General features: G+C 48.1%; 1 protein-coding gene across 7 annotated transcripts in view; it reads right to left on the minus strand.

Moving 5' to 3' along the window:
* Positions 1-7,992, minus strand: part of SUN1 (Sad1 and UNC84 domain containing 1) — a 28,356-nt gene extending 20,364 nt beyond the window's left edge. For 5 of the 7 annotated variants that reach the window (XM_042827581.1, XM_042827583.1, XM_042827580.1 and 2 more), the window contains exons 1-2: positions 7,906-7,992; positions 1,462-1,558 (exon numbers count right to left, since the gene is read on the minus strand). In XM_042827581.1, coding sequence (XP_042683515.1) covers positions 1,462-1,538 — 77 coding nt within the window. In that variant the 5' untranslated portion in view covers positions 1,539-1,558; positions 7,906-7,992. Of the gene's footprint in view, positions 1-1,461; positions 1,559-5,173; positions 5,299-7,905 lie in introns of those variants that run through there. The other 2 variants (XM_042827578.1, XM_042827582.1) reach the window with 2 other exon arrangements.
* Between the last annotated feature and the right edge of the window lie 4,107 nt (positions 7,993-12,099).

Genomic DNA, 12,099 nt, shown 5'->3' on the forward strand with positions numbered 1-12,099 from the left:
CGGTATCCCTGCTTGCCTGGGAGAGAAACAAGCTCCTAGCTGACAGTGGGCAAGAACAGCAGTGCAGCTCAGCCTGGTTCCAACCCATGATAGTTTGAGCACACTATTGAGCTTCACTTTGCAAGTGACACAAAAAAAGGCCCAGAGCTAACAATCTTCATTTCTTAAGGTAATACTGAGTTCTATTTTTTCCCCTCCTCTGCGAGAAAAAAAAAAAAAGTTGGAGAAGCTTGCACAGTTGGAAATAGTAGCATTGTTTCACACAAATATAAAACCCAGGGAAAGAAATCAAATTAGACAATTCTGCAGCTCTTTTTAACGAAGATACACCGTGAGACATCAAACCAAACAAACTGCCTAACCCCCCTGAAGAATCAGGGCACCTCCTGCTCTCCTGCACACTCTTTCCTGATGCTGGAAAGCACACCTGCATTAAGCAACATTGCACCCAGTGCTTTCTTAAGACCTAAGGAACAGCTGCAATTGCTTTTAATGGGTAAAACAGTCATGCATTCAGTTTTGCAAAAGTTGCTGACATCAGCATATAGATAAGAAAATGAACCCCAACCCAGTCCTCAAAACTACAAAGCTACTCAACTTCAGAGCACACAAAAGGAAGAATTACTATTAATTGGTCATCGCACGGTTCTGCCAATTTCTGGTTTGTAGGCAAGCAGCCAAGCGTTCCCCAAACAAAACACTGAGTTAACAGACATCAAATACACAGCGATGATATACAGGCACAGAAGAAACAAATCTCACTCCATCTTAATGAGCAATCATTTTTTTAAAGCTGAAATTAAGCCAAGCAGTCACTCAGACCCGTTCATGCATACTGGCTTCAAAATGCGTTTATTAACTCAACAGGAAAAACGAGATGGATTTAATCCACAGCCAATCTGCTCTGTTAGCATTCAAAAACTCCAACGGGCACCACAACAACTGTCTGCACTGCACTGGAGGAAACAGCAACGACTGCAGAGTTCTGGGTGGAGTTTCTTTTTTTAGAAAACTGAAACGATTTCAGTACAATCTAATGGTCAGTTTAATTAAAAAAATACAAGAAAAGTTGATTAGAAGACAGATTTTTATATTTACACAACAGGTAGTTTTGATTTTAAAGTGATCAATATGTGACTTCTAGCAACAGTAAGGACGTACAAACAACATTAAAGATCTAACAAACATGGAAGAATTTGGTGACATTCTGAGAGAAAACAGAAAGTGTAACTAGGTGGGGACTCATCTACCCATAGCAACTAATAAACACTGAGTCATTGCCTCCATCACTGTCCCATCAGTTCAGCACATACACCCTCCTGCACTGAGGACACATTTCAGAACAGACCCACTCAAACACGTCTCTGCAGAGAGGCTCTCTACTTACCACAAAAGCTATTCCAGAGTTAACAACATTCAGAGAACATACAGTTTCTCTATAAGAAGAAAAAAAGTTCTCACCTGAGTGCATATGTATAGCCAGTGTTCTCTGGCACACACTGGGGAGGAGTGTACGTATGTAGACGTGAAAAGTCCATGGTGACAGTTTCAAATCATACTGTAAAAGGTGAAAATAAAGCAATGCAATGACTTACAGTTGTATAAAGCCAATATAGGAGCCCTTGCGTTATTCAGCCTGTGCTTCCAAGTACTGAAATAATTCAAGTGACTGATACCAAAATACGGAGCTCTCAGTGTTCAGCACACAGCTGCCAGAGCTGCACAGCCCTTATCAGCCCCGCACGGAGCTCAGCTTACTTCCGACTGCAGGCCGGGGGCTTTGCTGGTGGGTTTTTAATGATAGCCTCCTTCAAGTCATTTCCGAGTTCTCTGGAACCGTGCAGTAACATGAGGCAAGGCTTTTATCACAGCAAAGCTGCACCACTTCCATGTGAACTCGCCATACTACCAGGCCCAGCAGCTCAGCAGCCAGATGTTGGCCCCTCCTCGCTGTGCTTTCAGGTCTCTTCACAGAGCTCTGCTTCAAAAGGCCACTGAGCACAGCACAGCTGCATTACACACCAACAAAGCTCAGTACATGAAACTTGAGACAAGTTTTTACATATATTCAAACCCTTTTACCCTCTGAATGCCACTTGCCAAGCAGCAAGGAGGCTTCACGTGTTTCACATTGACTTGTTATATTTGTTAACAGTTAACTTGCTGCAGTAATAGAAACACTGGGTACACACCCTTACAGGAGAGCCAACTGCAAAATGACTCACATTGCTAGAACTGTCCTCAGTGCCAACAGGCAAAGAAAAAAAACACAGTGCCCCCAAACAAAACAAAAACACAAACAGAAAACCCTCTATAAAAATCTTCAAAAGGCATCAGAGTTTCAGGAAGGAAAAACCTGATGGTGCTGCATCAAGGAACTCGGGTGACTATTTGTAGTATTATGTAAACTGACCTTTAATTTCAAAATATTTGCAAAACAAAACAAAAATCCTTGAGACCCTCAGTACCCAATTTGCCATGAGAAAAATGTTGCTTTCCTAGAAGAGGTTCTTTGATAGTAGGTTACTCATGGTTAACAACAGAGGTCTGGCTGTTCTGGATGGGCATGGTTAGCAGAGCAGAATCCTGGCTATTTCCAGCTCATCGATGGCTTCTGTTTCAACAGCAGGAAAGGATATTCCACACAACTGCACTGACGTGCCTAACTAAAATATACGTGTCCCTGGCTACGTTTTAATTCTTGTAAACAAAACATCAACAGGCATCTCATATTAGGGATGCTGTCTGTGATTCTGAAGGAGTCTTTAGTTGTACAGTTACCTAAAAAAGCATAGAAAAATAAAGATAACAAGCACAGGGAGTCCCAGGCACTGCTAATGCCAGTTCAAAAGGGAACCTCCGCATGTCACACTGAAACCCTTTACCACTCCCTCTGCAGCCTCCAAATCCCGATGGCAATGAAGCAGGAGGACATTTCCTTTGCTGCTGACAGCTGAACTTCCTGCTTGTTTCTAAATCACAGCTTACAGACCTAAACGCTGCAGCTTCCTGAATGCAGGCACCTCCCATGCATCCGTGGGGTTACTGAGGAGAAAGGTCTCTCTTCTGCTCTTCACACACTTGTTTTGGAGATTTCAAAGATGACTTTTCCCTCAAATGATCTTTCCCTCACTTGTTCCAAACTTGTTGCTTATTTAGTGGAAGCTTAAACCAGTAGTGAAGAAGTATGGGCAAGGCAGTCTGAGTGTGCTAGAATAAGCACAGAATAGTGCTACAGCAAACAACTGCTGCCATGCCTTAACAACAAACAGCCCTCCTTTGAGACCATAGAAAAATGGAGACCAAAGAGCAGCAATTCCCCTAGCAGTGAAAGTGGAAACACAGTGAATTTCAACATGATGAAACTTCAGAACTATGACAATGGCTGATCTAAACTGGGGCAGCACCCCTGTTCAGTTTGTACTGACATCCTTAGCTTTTAACTGGCAGCTCAGCACCCGTTATGTCATGCTGCTGACATCCAGCAGTGTTTTCCCACACAGCCCCAGTACTTCCACACCTCCCCAGCTCCTCCTGCTGCTCACGTGGACGGGGCAGAGGCAGACTTTGAAAAACAACACACTGGCTCAGGCTTCTCCTGTTCTTTTCTCCCTCTCCAAAAGCTCACTCGTTACTTGGAATTAAGTGGTAGAACCTGAACTCCCTATTTGATAAAGCCTGAAACACAACATTGAGCTCTGTAAAACGCATACGTGACAGTGGCACTGCTAAATGGAAAACCTTGACTATACTCATACTGGCTCTAGCAACAGCTGGTCTTCATAGCACCAAGATCTCCAGCACAAGAGTCCACCACCCCACAGCCAGAGACCCCTCTTACAAGATTCAGCAATTTTATCTCATTCTCTGTTTTTCTGATTCTCTAAAATTAACTCATACTGAAAAGGAAAAACATTTACTTCATTTTCAAAGAGATGGAGCTGCCTTAACTGCCTTAAATACAACTCAAGAATAATCTTCTCAGGGATAATCACCACAGTTTTTAAAAACAGGCACTTCAAATTTACTATGAATCTGGATTTATACATTTTTTAAATCTGGCTGCCAGGTTCAGATTGATTTAAGAGAACTCACTTTATTTGGAAGTGTTGTATGCATTACAGCAGAGCTACAGGGCAGAGCAGGTGTGGGTGGAAAGCAGTAACCCTCTAATTTGTTCACTTGTGCTTGACAGCACTCCTTTGTTTGTCCAGCCCATTAATTCCTCTTGTTTACAAAACTTTCATATACAACTGGAGCAAAAAACCAGAATTGAATAATTTGGAATTTTAAAGCCATGAGAGCTAGACACAAAATAGAGCTCCAGTTCCAACATCTGGGGGCTCATGAGACTTACAACTTAGGTCCCCAGGGATTTGTCCAGACTCAGATTCATGTAGGCCTGAGCTCTGTTGTCAGTTTCACCAGGTGCAAACTAAGCATAGCTTTTTCCTTCAGAAAGCCTATAAAACATTTAATTGCCTAAAAATGTACCAACGGAAATGTTTAAGACAAGTTAAATGCGACTGAAGAGAAGCACAAACTTCACCCAAAACCCAAGCAGAGATTAGACAGCTGTGTCACATCACTGCCATCACTCTTAACTTCTAAATGGCCTCGAAACTTCTACTGAGTAGACAGCTGGATTGTTTGCTTAGAGAAGCAGATGACAATAATCATCTCAAGCATCAGCTCCCTCTTGCAACTCAAGCAAATTCTGAGTCGGGCATAACACAAGGAAGCCCAGAGACTCCTATAATCAGTGCTGCAGAATTTACCTTTTAACAAAGTCCCTTGGCTGTTTCCTGGAGAATGTGGAATACCAAGTGTCTGAGTGACACAAGGCCACACCACTACTTCATGAGCCTGTTTACCTGATTTGATGATCACTTTCAGAACTAGACAAAGCCCCAGAAGCACTGCAGCAAGCTTCCTTGGTTGTACTGCAGACATTGAGATGCTCTGATAGCGGCCTTGAAGCAGGGAAGGGTCAGAAGAGCAGAAGCAGCACCAAATACACACTGAATATACACTACAAGCACATGTAAGGACAAAGAAAAGCCCCATCCTCATATGCTTCTTTGAGCATGTGGACAATTCTATCTCAGCACTTCCTGAAGAGCACCTTTGTGACAAAGAAAAAAACACCATCTCACAGAGTCAAACCACTCACCAGAAAGTTACTGAGCAGGAGACTTGGTTTCGGTTTTCTAAGACACAGAAAAGCTTTTGTAATTGCTGGAGCACCCTGCAACTGGTAACTGCTGGGCCACAGCAGTGGGCACAAAGGAAGCAAGGCAGCACTTGAGCAATGCTTTAGCAATATCTTTTTTTGGGGGTGGGACAAATACTAACAGTAAAATAAATCAATTGCCTGGAGGTTTTGCAGTGACAACACATTTAAAGCTTTAGAAAGATGTTGATAGCAATACTTGACGTAGAGCCCACCTAGTGGAGCTTATTTGCTTATGATTTCACATGCTTACAAAGTTAAAGCAACTTCTGGATAAATTATTAACAGCAGTGGAAGCAGAGCATGTCACGTACGGTTCCTGAGAGCAAGCTATTTTTATTTGCAATTTCAAATTTTGTACTACTTGGAATAACCAGTAAGGTTTCTCTTTTCGGTATTAAAGGCAAATTCCTCAGTCAATCGATGCCTCATGGAGCGCTCCGTACTTCCAATCACTACAAGTTCCAACAGGCTGAAGGGCAAAGAGCTCCGTGCTACAGCAGGACTCGATTAAAAACAAACAACCGGCGTCATTTTGACACAAAACACAACACGGCCATCAGACTGACGCTCCCAGCCGGAAGTTACGCGGAGCTCCGCGGCCGGCCGCCTCACAGGCGGTCAGCGCTCCGCACGGCGCGGAGCTCCGCGTTGCCGCGCGGTGTTGAAAGGAGCAGCGCCGCAGGAACCGCCGCCGAGGAGCGGCCGGCACGGCGCTGTGCGCGGGGATCCCGCCGCGTGCCCGCGCAGCGCAAAATGGCCGCCGGCCCACGGCGCCGCAGGGCCGCCCGGCGCAACGCAGCACGGCTCGGAGCCAGCGGCCGCCCCACGGGCTCTTGCCGTCGGCTCCCGCGCGGGGCTGCGGGGAAAGCACTCTTTTTCAAGCTCGTGCAACGCGGTCCTCGTGTTTATCGAGCTGAGCTAACGAAAGGCACGCGGTACCGAGCGCCCGCATCCCCATAAAGCAACTCTAAGCAGCTCTCTACCAGAAAAATAAGTAAAAAAAGGAATCCAGCACTCTGATCGTGCATGATGCACCCATCTCCCGGCCCGCAGCTGGCACCGCGGGTCCGAGCCACATGTGCTGACATGTGGAGCTGGGAGGAGCGACAGGCGGCCCCCAGCACCTGCAGGGCTGACATGGGCAGATAACAGCCCTGAGAGCAAGGCAGGAAATCAGGTGTTCATTTCTATGCTCACCACAGCGCTGAGCTCAACCAGCGGGCTGCTAAGCTGTAAGACAAGCTTTTAAAAATAAGAAAAATAAGTAAAATAAGGGTGGGTTTTTTTTAATTGTCAGATGTTAATCTGACAACCAGACAGTGAGATAAAGAGATTGCGAGCATCCAAACCAGCATCAGCCCTGCAGTTTGCTGGTGAAGATTCTCCTTTTCTGTAACATGTGACAGTGTTGCTTTTCAGCGAAGAGCAAACATGCACCAAGGCCAACCAAGCACTTCTTCCCCTTATCAGAAATAAAGCTTCACGAGCTCGCTCCAGAACAGCCACTGCCTCCAAACAGCCCCGTGCCTCACTGCACTTCTGCTCCTCTGCTACAGGGGAGGACCAAAGCTGAGCACCACCGAGAGCACAGCCCTGTGCCCCACAGCCCAGACACTGTGGAAATGATGTTACAGAATCACAGAATGGGCTGGGTTGGAAGGGACCTCAAGGATCATGAATCTACAACCACAGGCAGGGCCACCAACCTCCCCATTTCATACCAGCCCAGGCTGCCCAAAGCCCCATCCAACCTGGTCTTGAACACCTCCAGGGACAGACTGGGCATCCACAACCTCCCTGGGCAGCAGTTCCAGCACCTCACCACTCTCTCTGCAAAGAACTTCCCCCTGACATCCAACCTAAATCTCCCTTTCCTCAACTTCAAACCATTTCCCCTTGTCCTGCAGTTATCAACCCTTTCCAAGAGTTGATTCCTCTCCTGTTCGTAGGCTCCCTTTAGGTACTGAAGGCTGCAACGAGGTCACCCTGCAGCCTTCTTTTCTCCAGGCTGAACAAGCCCAGCTTCCTCAGCCTGTCTTCATAGGGGAAGTGCTGCAGCCCCCGATCATCTTCCTGGCATCTCTGTTGTCGTGTAGCACGGGCAGGCAGCGCTGCATGCAGGGCTGATGCCTTTAACAACACAGGAGCCCGAGGGGCACAGAAGGCGCGCTCAGTGCCCCACAGCTCCTCGATCGCGCGCTGAGCCAACACCGAGAATTCCTCGGGAGCAGGGGGTGAAGCTGCTCCAGCACTTATGACAAGAAAATCTCCAACAACCGGGCCGAGCGGAACGCGGGCGGCCACGGCGCGCACCTCATCTCATCTGCCCGCCGTTCCGGCCTCAGCAGCGCGGATTCAAACAGCTCCGAGCGCCAAAGAGGCCCAACGTCCGTTGGTGCCTCACAGCCGTCCGCCTCGCGCCCCGCCAGAACCGCGCAACGCACGGGGCCGCCCCGAAGCGGATAAACGCGGCGCGGGGCCGGACAGAGCCACGGCGAGCTCCGCGAGGAAACCGGCGAGAGAAAGGGGAGCCGCCCACCCACCGCCACGGAAGGCCCCGTCCCGCGGGCAGAGCAGGGCAGGGCCGGGCGGCTCCGCCTCGCGGCAGAAGCTCCGCCGGGAGCCCGCGGGCACGCGAGGCGGGGTGCCGCCGCCGGGGTGGTCGTTACCTGGCGCCGGCGGAGCGGAGGAAAGGCCGAGCCCGAGGCGGCACAGATTGCCCTCGCTTCGCCCCGCCCGCCTTACCGAGGCCGCCGGGAGCCCCGCCCCGCGCCGCCCCGCCCCGCGCCTCCGACGGCCCCGCCCCCCCGGGATCACCGCCCCCGCCGCTCCGCGACGCGGAATGGAGCCTCGTGCGGCCCGGGGTGGGAAACGCCGCCGCCCGCGTCTCTGGAACGGCCGTGCGCTTTGCCGGTACTGCTGCGCCTCTCCCACGCAGCCGCTTTGGGATTCCTCCCCACCTATCGCTGCCCGAGCAGCACCGCGGCTCGGCGACCGCCGGGCACCTGGGCTAAAACAAACCGCAGAAAAAGGCACGGCGTGGAACGAGCCCCACGATGTTCTCGTGTTTGGATAATGCGCGCAAACAAGTTCAGCTCGCCATCTGCCCCTGTGGCTTTTCCTAAACCTCCCCACACGGCGGTGCCGCGCTCTGAGCGGGGCGGTGCGAGAGCTGCTGCCCGGCCAGCAGCCGCTGCGTGCTGGGGAGGAGCGGCTCGTTCTGCCAGCAAAGAATGGCTCATAACCACGTCCCCGTTAAATAAAGAAAGAGGCTGCGTGTCCTTGTTTGGTACGAAACGGGCGAGAAGCTAGCCTTCAAGACACAGAAATTAACAGGAGGACATTCAAATGAGGTGCCAGCTGGTGTCAAGCAATTGTTGTTTCCTTTAAAAGAGCTGTACTGCAGGGATGTGAGAATTTCGGGGTGCTGTACCAAAGCTGAGCTGAGCCCAGGACACTGGGAAGCTGGCACGTGGTTTGTCAGACACGAAGCCAGGCACTGACCTCAGCGCGTGGGTGAAAGCTTTGCTGAAAGGTGAACGGTGCCACTCCTCTGTCCCTTCTCTTGTTGCACTTTGTACTTATTTTTGTGTCTTTGCATTAGAAAACGTTGAAATGCGTAAGGCAGTCAGGACAAAAATCTTCTCTTAGCTCCAATCTCTCTGAAACCCTCTGGCAGTACCAGGCCAGGCCTCCCAACATCTTTCTCCTCCCGTCCCAGGGGAGTCGCGCTGTGCTCTGGCAGGACGAGGCACGCAGTGCTGCCTGGGCACAAACCCAGCTCCATGGGCTGCTCCCGCTCGTCCCAGGCAGCTCTTTTTCCCTCGGGAGCAGGCTGAGAGGTTGGAGGACGGCCCAGACTCAGCTTTTTCTCTGCTCCCTGGCTTTGAGGAGAGCCTTTGGCTCTTCAATAGAGAGAGCCGATAGCGTTTGGCTTCTAGAACTTAAGTGAAACTTGATCCAATATTCTAATTTAGTTAAAAGAAGCCGGTACGTATTGAGAGCTAATTATTTCCATATTTCAGAAAAAGACTGCTGTACAGAAAATAAAAATTATTTCAGTTTTTCAGCTTCCAACACTCTGAACATAAAATGGGATCAGTTTTATTGGCTGAAGTCTGGAGAAAAATATTCAACATGAATAAAAATAGATCATAGTAAAAATGTTTCAGTTTCAATGCTCTAAAGGACAGTTTGGAATTTAGGGGAAAAAAAAAAAGCCTTGTTACTTGGCACCAGGTATAGGGAAACCACAACACACGGCCAAAGCAACCCAAGGTCTGCATCTCTCAGTCGCCCTCTCTTCTCACATTCCTGCTTCCCATCCTTCCTGTTCCTCCGTGATTCCCACTCTTGTTTCCAGCGCATTCCCACACTCTCACTTAGCAATCGTGTTCTGCTCTGTTCTTGCCCTGCTACCAACCACAAAGCTACAGGTACCCACAGCAATTAAAGCTATGGGCTGGTCGTGATGGAGACTGGTGCAGCAAGGAGTTTCTGAGTGGTAATTCTGGGTACTGGGCACGGACCCTGCTGTGCAGGTTGGAAATGCCGAGGGCACAGGGAGCTCAGCAGCACGGCGGGTCAGTCCTGGCTGCAGGGCATTGCAGCAGTGTGTGGTAGGGATGTGCTGGGCTGAGGGACTCTGCAGAAACATTTTTTATTGTGAGCAAGTGTGGTGATGCTTTTGTCCAAGGTAAGGAGATGAATGCATATGTGCTGTAGTACAAGAACTGGCTGGCATATCTGGAAGTCTGATTTCTTGATAATTAAAGTTTCTTACCAGCTTCATTGCACTTTATGGCTAAACTGGTGAGGGTTTCTTCTTCACATCATCTCTGGTGTCAGCCCAAGGAAAGGGATGCTCCATGCAGAGCACTTAGGTTATCAGTTAAGAGGGGGCTGCAAAGCACTTCAATTCAATTTTGCCTACAGATCCTGCCATGGTCCTGACTTACAGAGGATTTCAGACATTAACAAGAAAAGCCGATTACGTACAAGACAGACTGACAGAGCAGCCGCTCTCATCTGGTGCTTCAACCCAGCTACCGAGTTCTTGAGCTTCCCTGGGGGACTGATCTCTCTAAATGGACACAAGCCTGTTAACTGTCATTTTTGTTGAGCTTCAGCTGCCTAATAGTGAAGACTTTTTGCTTTGTATTTTTCCATCTCTTTAAAACACAGATAGAGTTTTGCTTGCAGGACTGAGGCAAGGAGCAGCCCATTATGTATCCAACAGGACCACCTCTGACCCTATCTTCTATAGCCAGCAGGTGCTCACATTTCTATTGGGTGATCCTAACAGATTCTGCCAATGGAACAGAAATGGAACACTTCTTTTCTCAGGTCTGCAGTGGATTTCCACAGGCCAGGATGTTACTTCGTGTCTGAAGCACTGTGTTTATTCTGCCTGCACAAAGGACTTCTCCTATAAGGTAAAGCCCATGCAATAAGCAATCAGAACTCTAACCTCCACTGTGTAAATCACAGTTCACTCTAATAGCTAGCATACTAGCAGTGGTGGGAGCCACAATAGGAGATGCAGACTTTGCTGTTTGTTAATAGTGGTCATTGCACAATGTTCTGCATCATGTTTGTCTGCTCTGTTAAAGTTATAGGTACACTTCAACTGCTTTGTCATCATTTCCACAAAGCTTCCATCCTAACTAAATTTGCCTCTTTAAGTGGCAGACGTGGAAGCACAACCCAGCTCTAAGCAGGGGTTTGGCTTTGGGGAGCACAGCGAGCAGCCCAGTGCATTACTGCGATTAGCCAACACGGTGCACCTCCGGACACCTGCAGGCACTGCCTGCAATCTGCCTAAAGCTCTTCTGAGGAAATTTGCAGCTTACCAACAAAGACCCACATGGATGAGAGGTGGATGAAATTTCCTGGATGGATCTGAACATCCTTCACACCCAGCCTCCCCCAGAACCGCTCTCTGCTTTGTTTCTCACAAAGTAGAGGTGCACTCCTTCGCAGTGCTCTCTTAATGTCTGATCAATGGATTCTACTTAAGGTAGTCAACAAACGTTCAGCAGCCTATACTCAGTTAGACAAATGCACACACTTACCAAAAATATGTTTTGCTGAGAATCCAAGTCCCAGGACTGTCCACAACAGGTCTTCTATCTTGCAGCCCTTCTGTTCGTCACAGGAAGGGCAGGGCTGTCTGCTTATCTATAGAGTCTGAAAGTTTGAGATAACCATTTTGCTCAAGAAAAATTGTCCTTGCTTAAAACTTACGTAATGAATATGATCGCAATAGTGCTTTATATATATAATATGAACCCAAATAAAATCTAACACACGGTAATAGATGAACCAGCAAGACTGAAAAAAAAGATATTTCAGTTGTGTGGCAACTGACACAGCAAAGGGCTGAATCAGAAAGACTGGAGCCAAAGCAACTTAAAAACCAGGCTTCCAAAATCATCCATTGGAAAATTCATCATTATTCTTCATAAAGGGATCTGAGAAATTTAGGTTATATGAGATGAAGTAGGGAAAACTATAACCAAGGTTGGCATGCTGTTGAAGTTCTATGCCCAGAATACTATCTAATAAAGGAGCGCAGTGGAGGATACTGAGTTTATCATACATGCATAAACTAAGATCAGCTTCTGTTTAACACGTCTTTAGAAAGGCTATCAGAATACTTTGTTCACACAGCTCTGCTGGCTCTGAAGAAAAAAGCTGTTTTGTTGGGTGTGCGGAGATTTTTGTCGGGGAGGCATCCCACAGTGGACTGTTCTGAAAGATAACAGAACACGTGCAGATAAAAAACACTTCCCAGCCAAGTGAGTATATTGAACTTGATGAATACCTCAGCTCTGAATGCTTGTAGTTAGCTTCAGTTTGTC

This window comes from Centrocercus urophasianus, unplaced genomic scaffold (assembly GCF_019232065.1).
Source record: "Centrocercus urophasianus isolate 14NV4802_14NV808 unplaced genomic scaffold, USGS_Curo_1.0 seq_29, whole genome shotgun sequence".
NCBI lineage: Eukaryota > Metazoa > Chordata > Aves > Galliformes > Phasianidae > Centrocercus > Centrocercus urophasianus.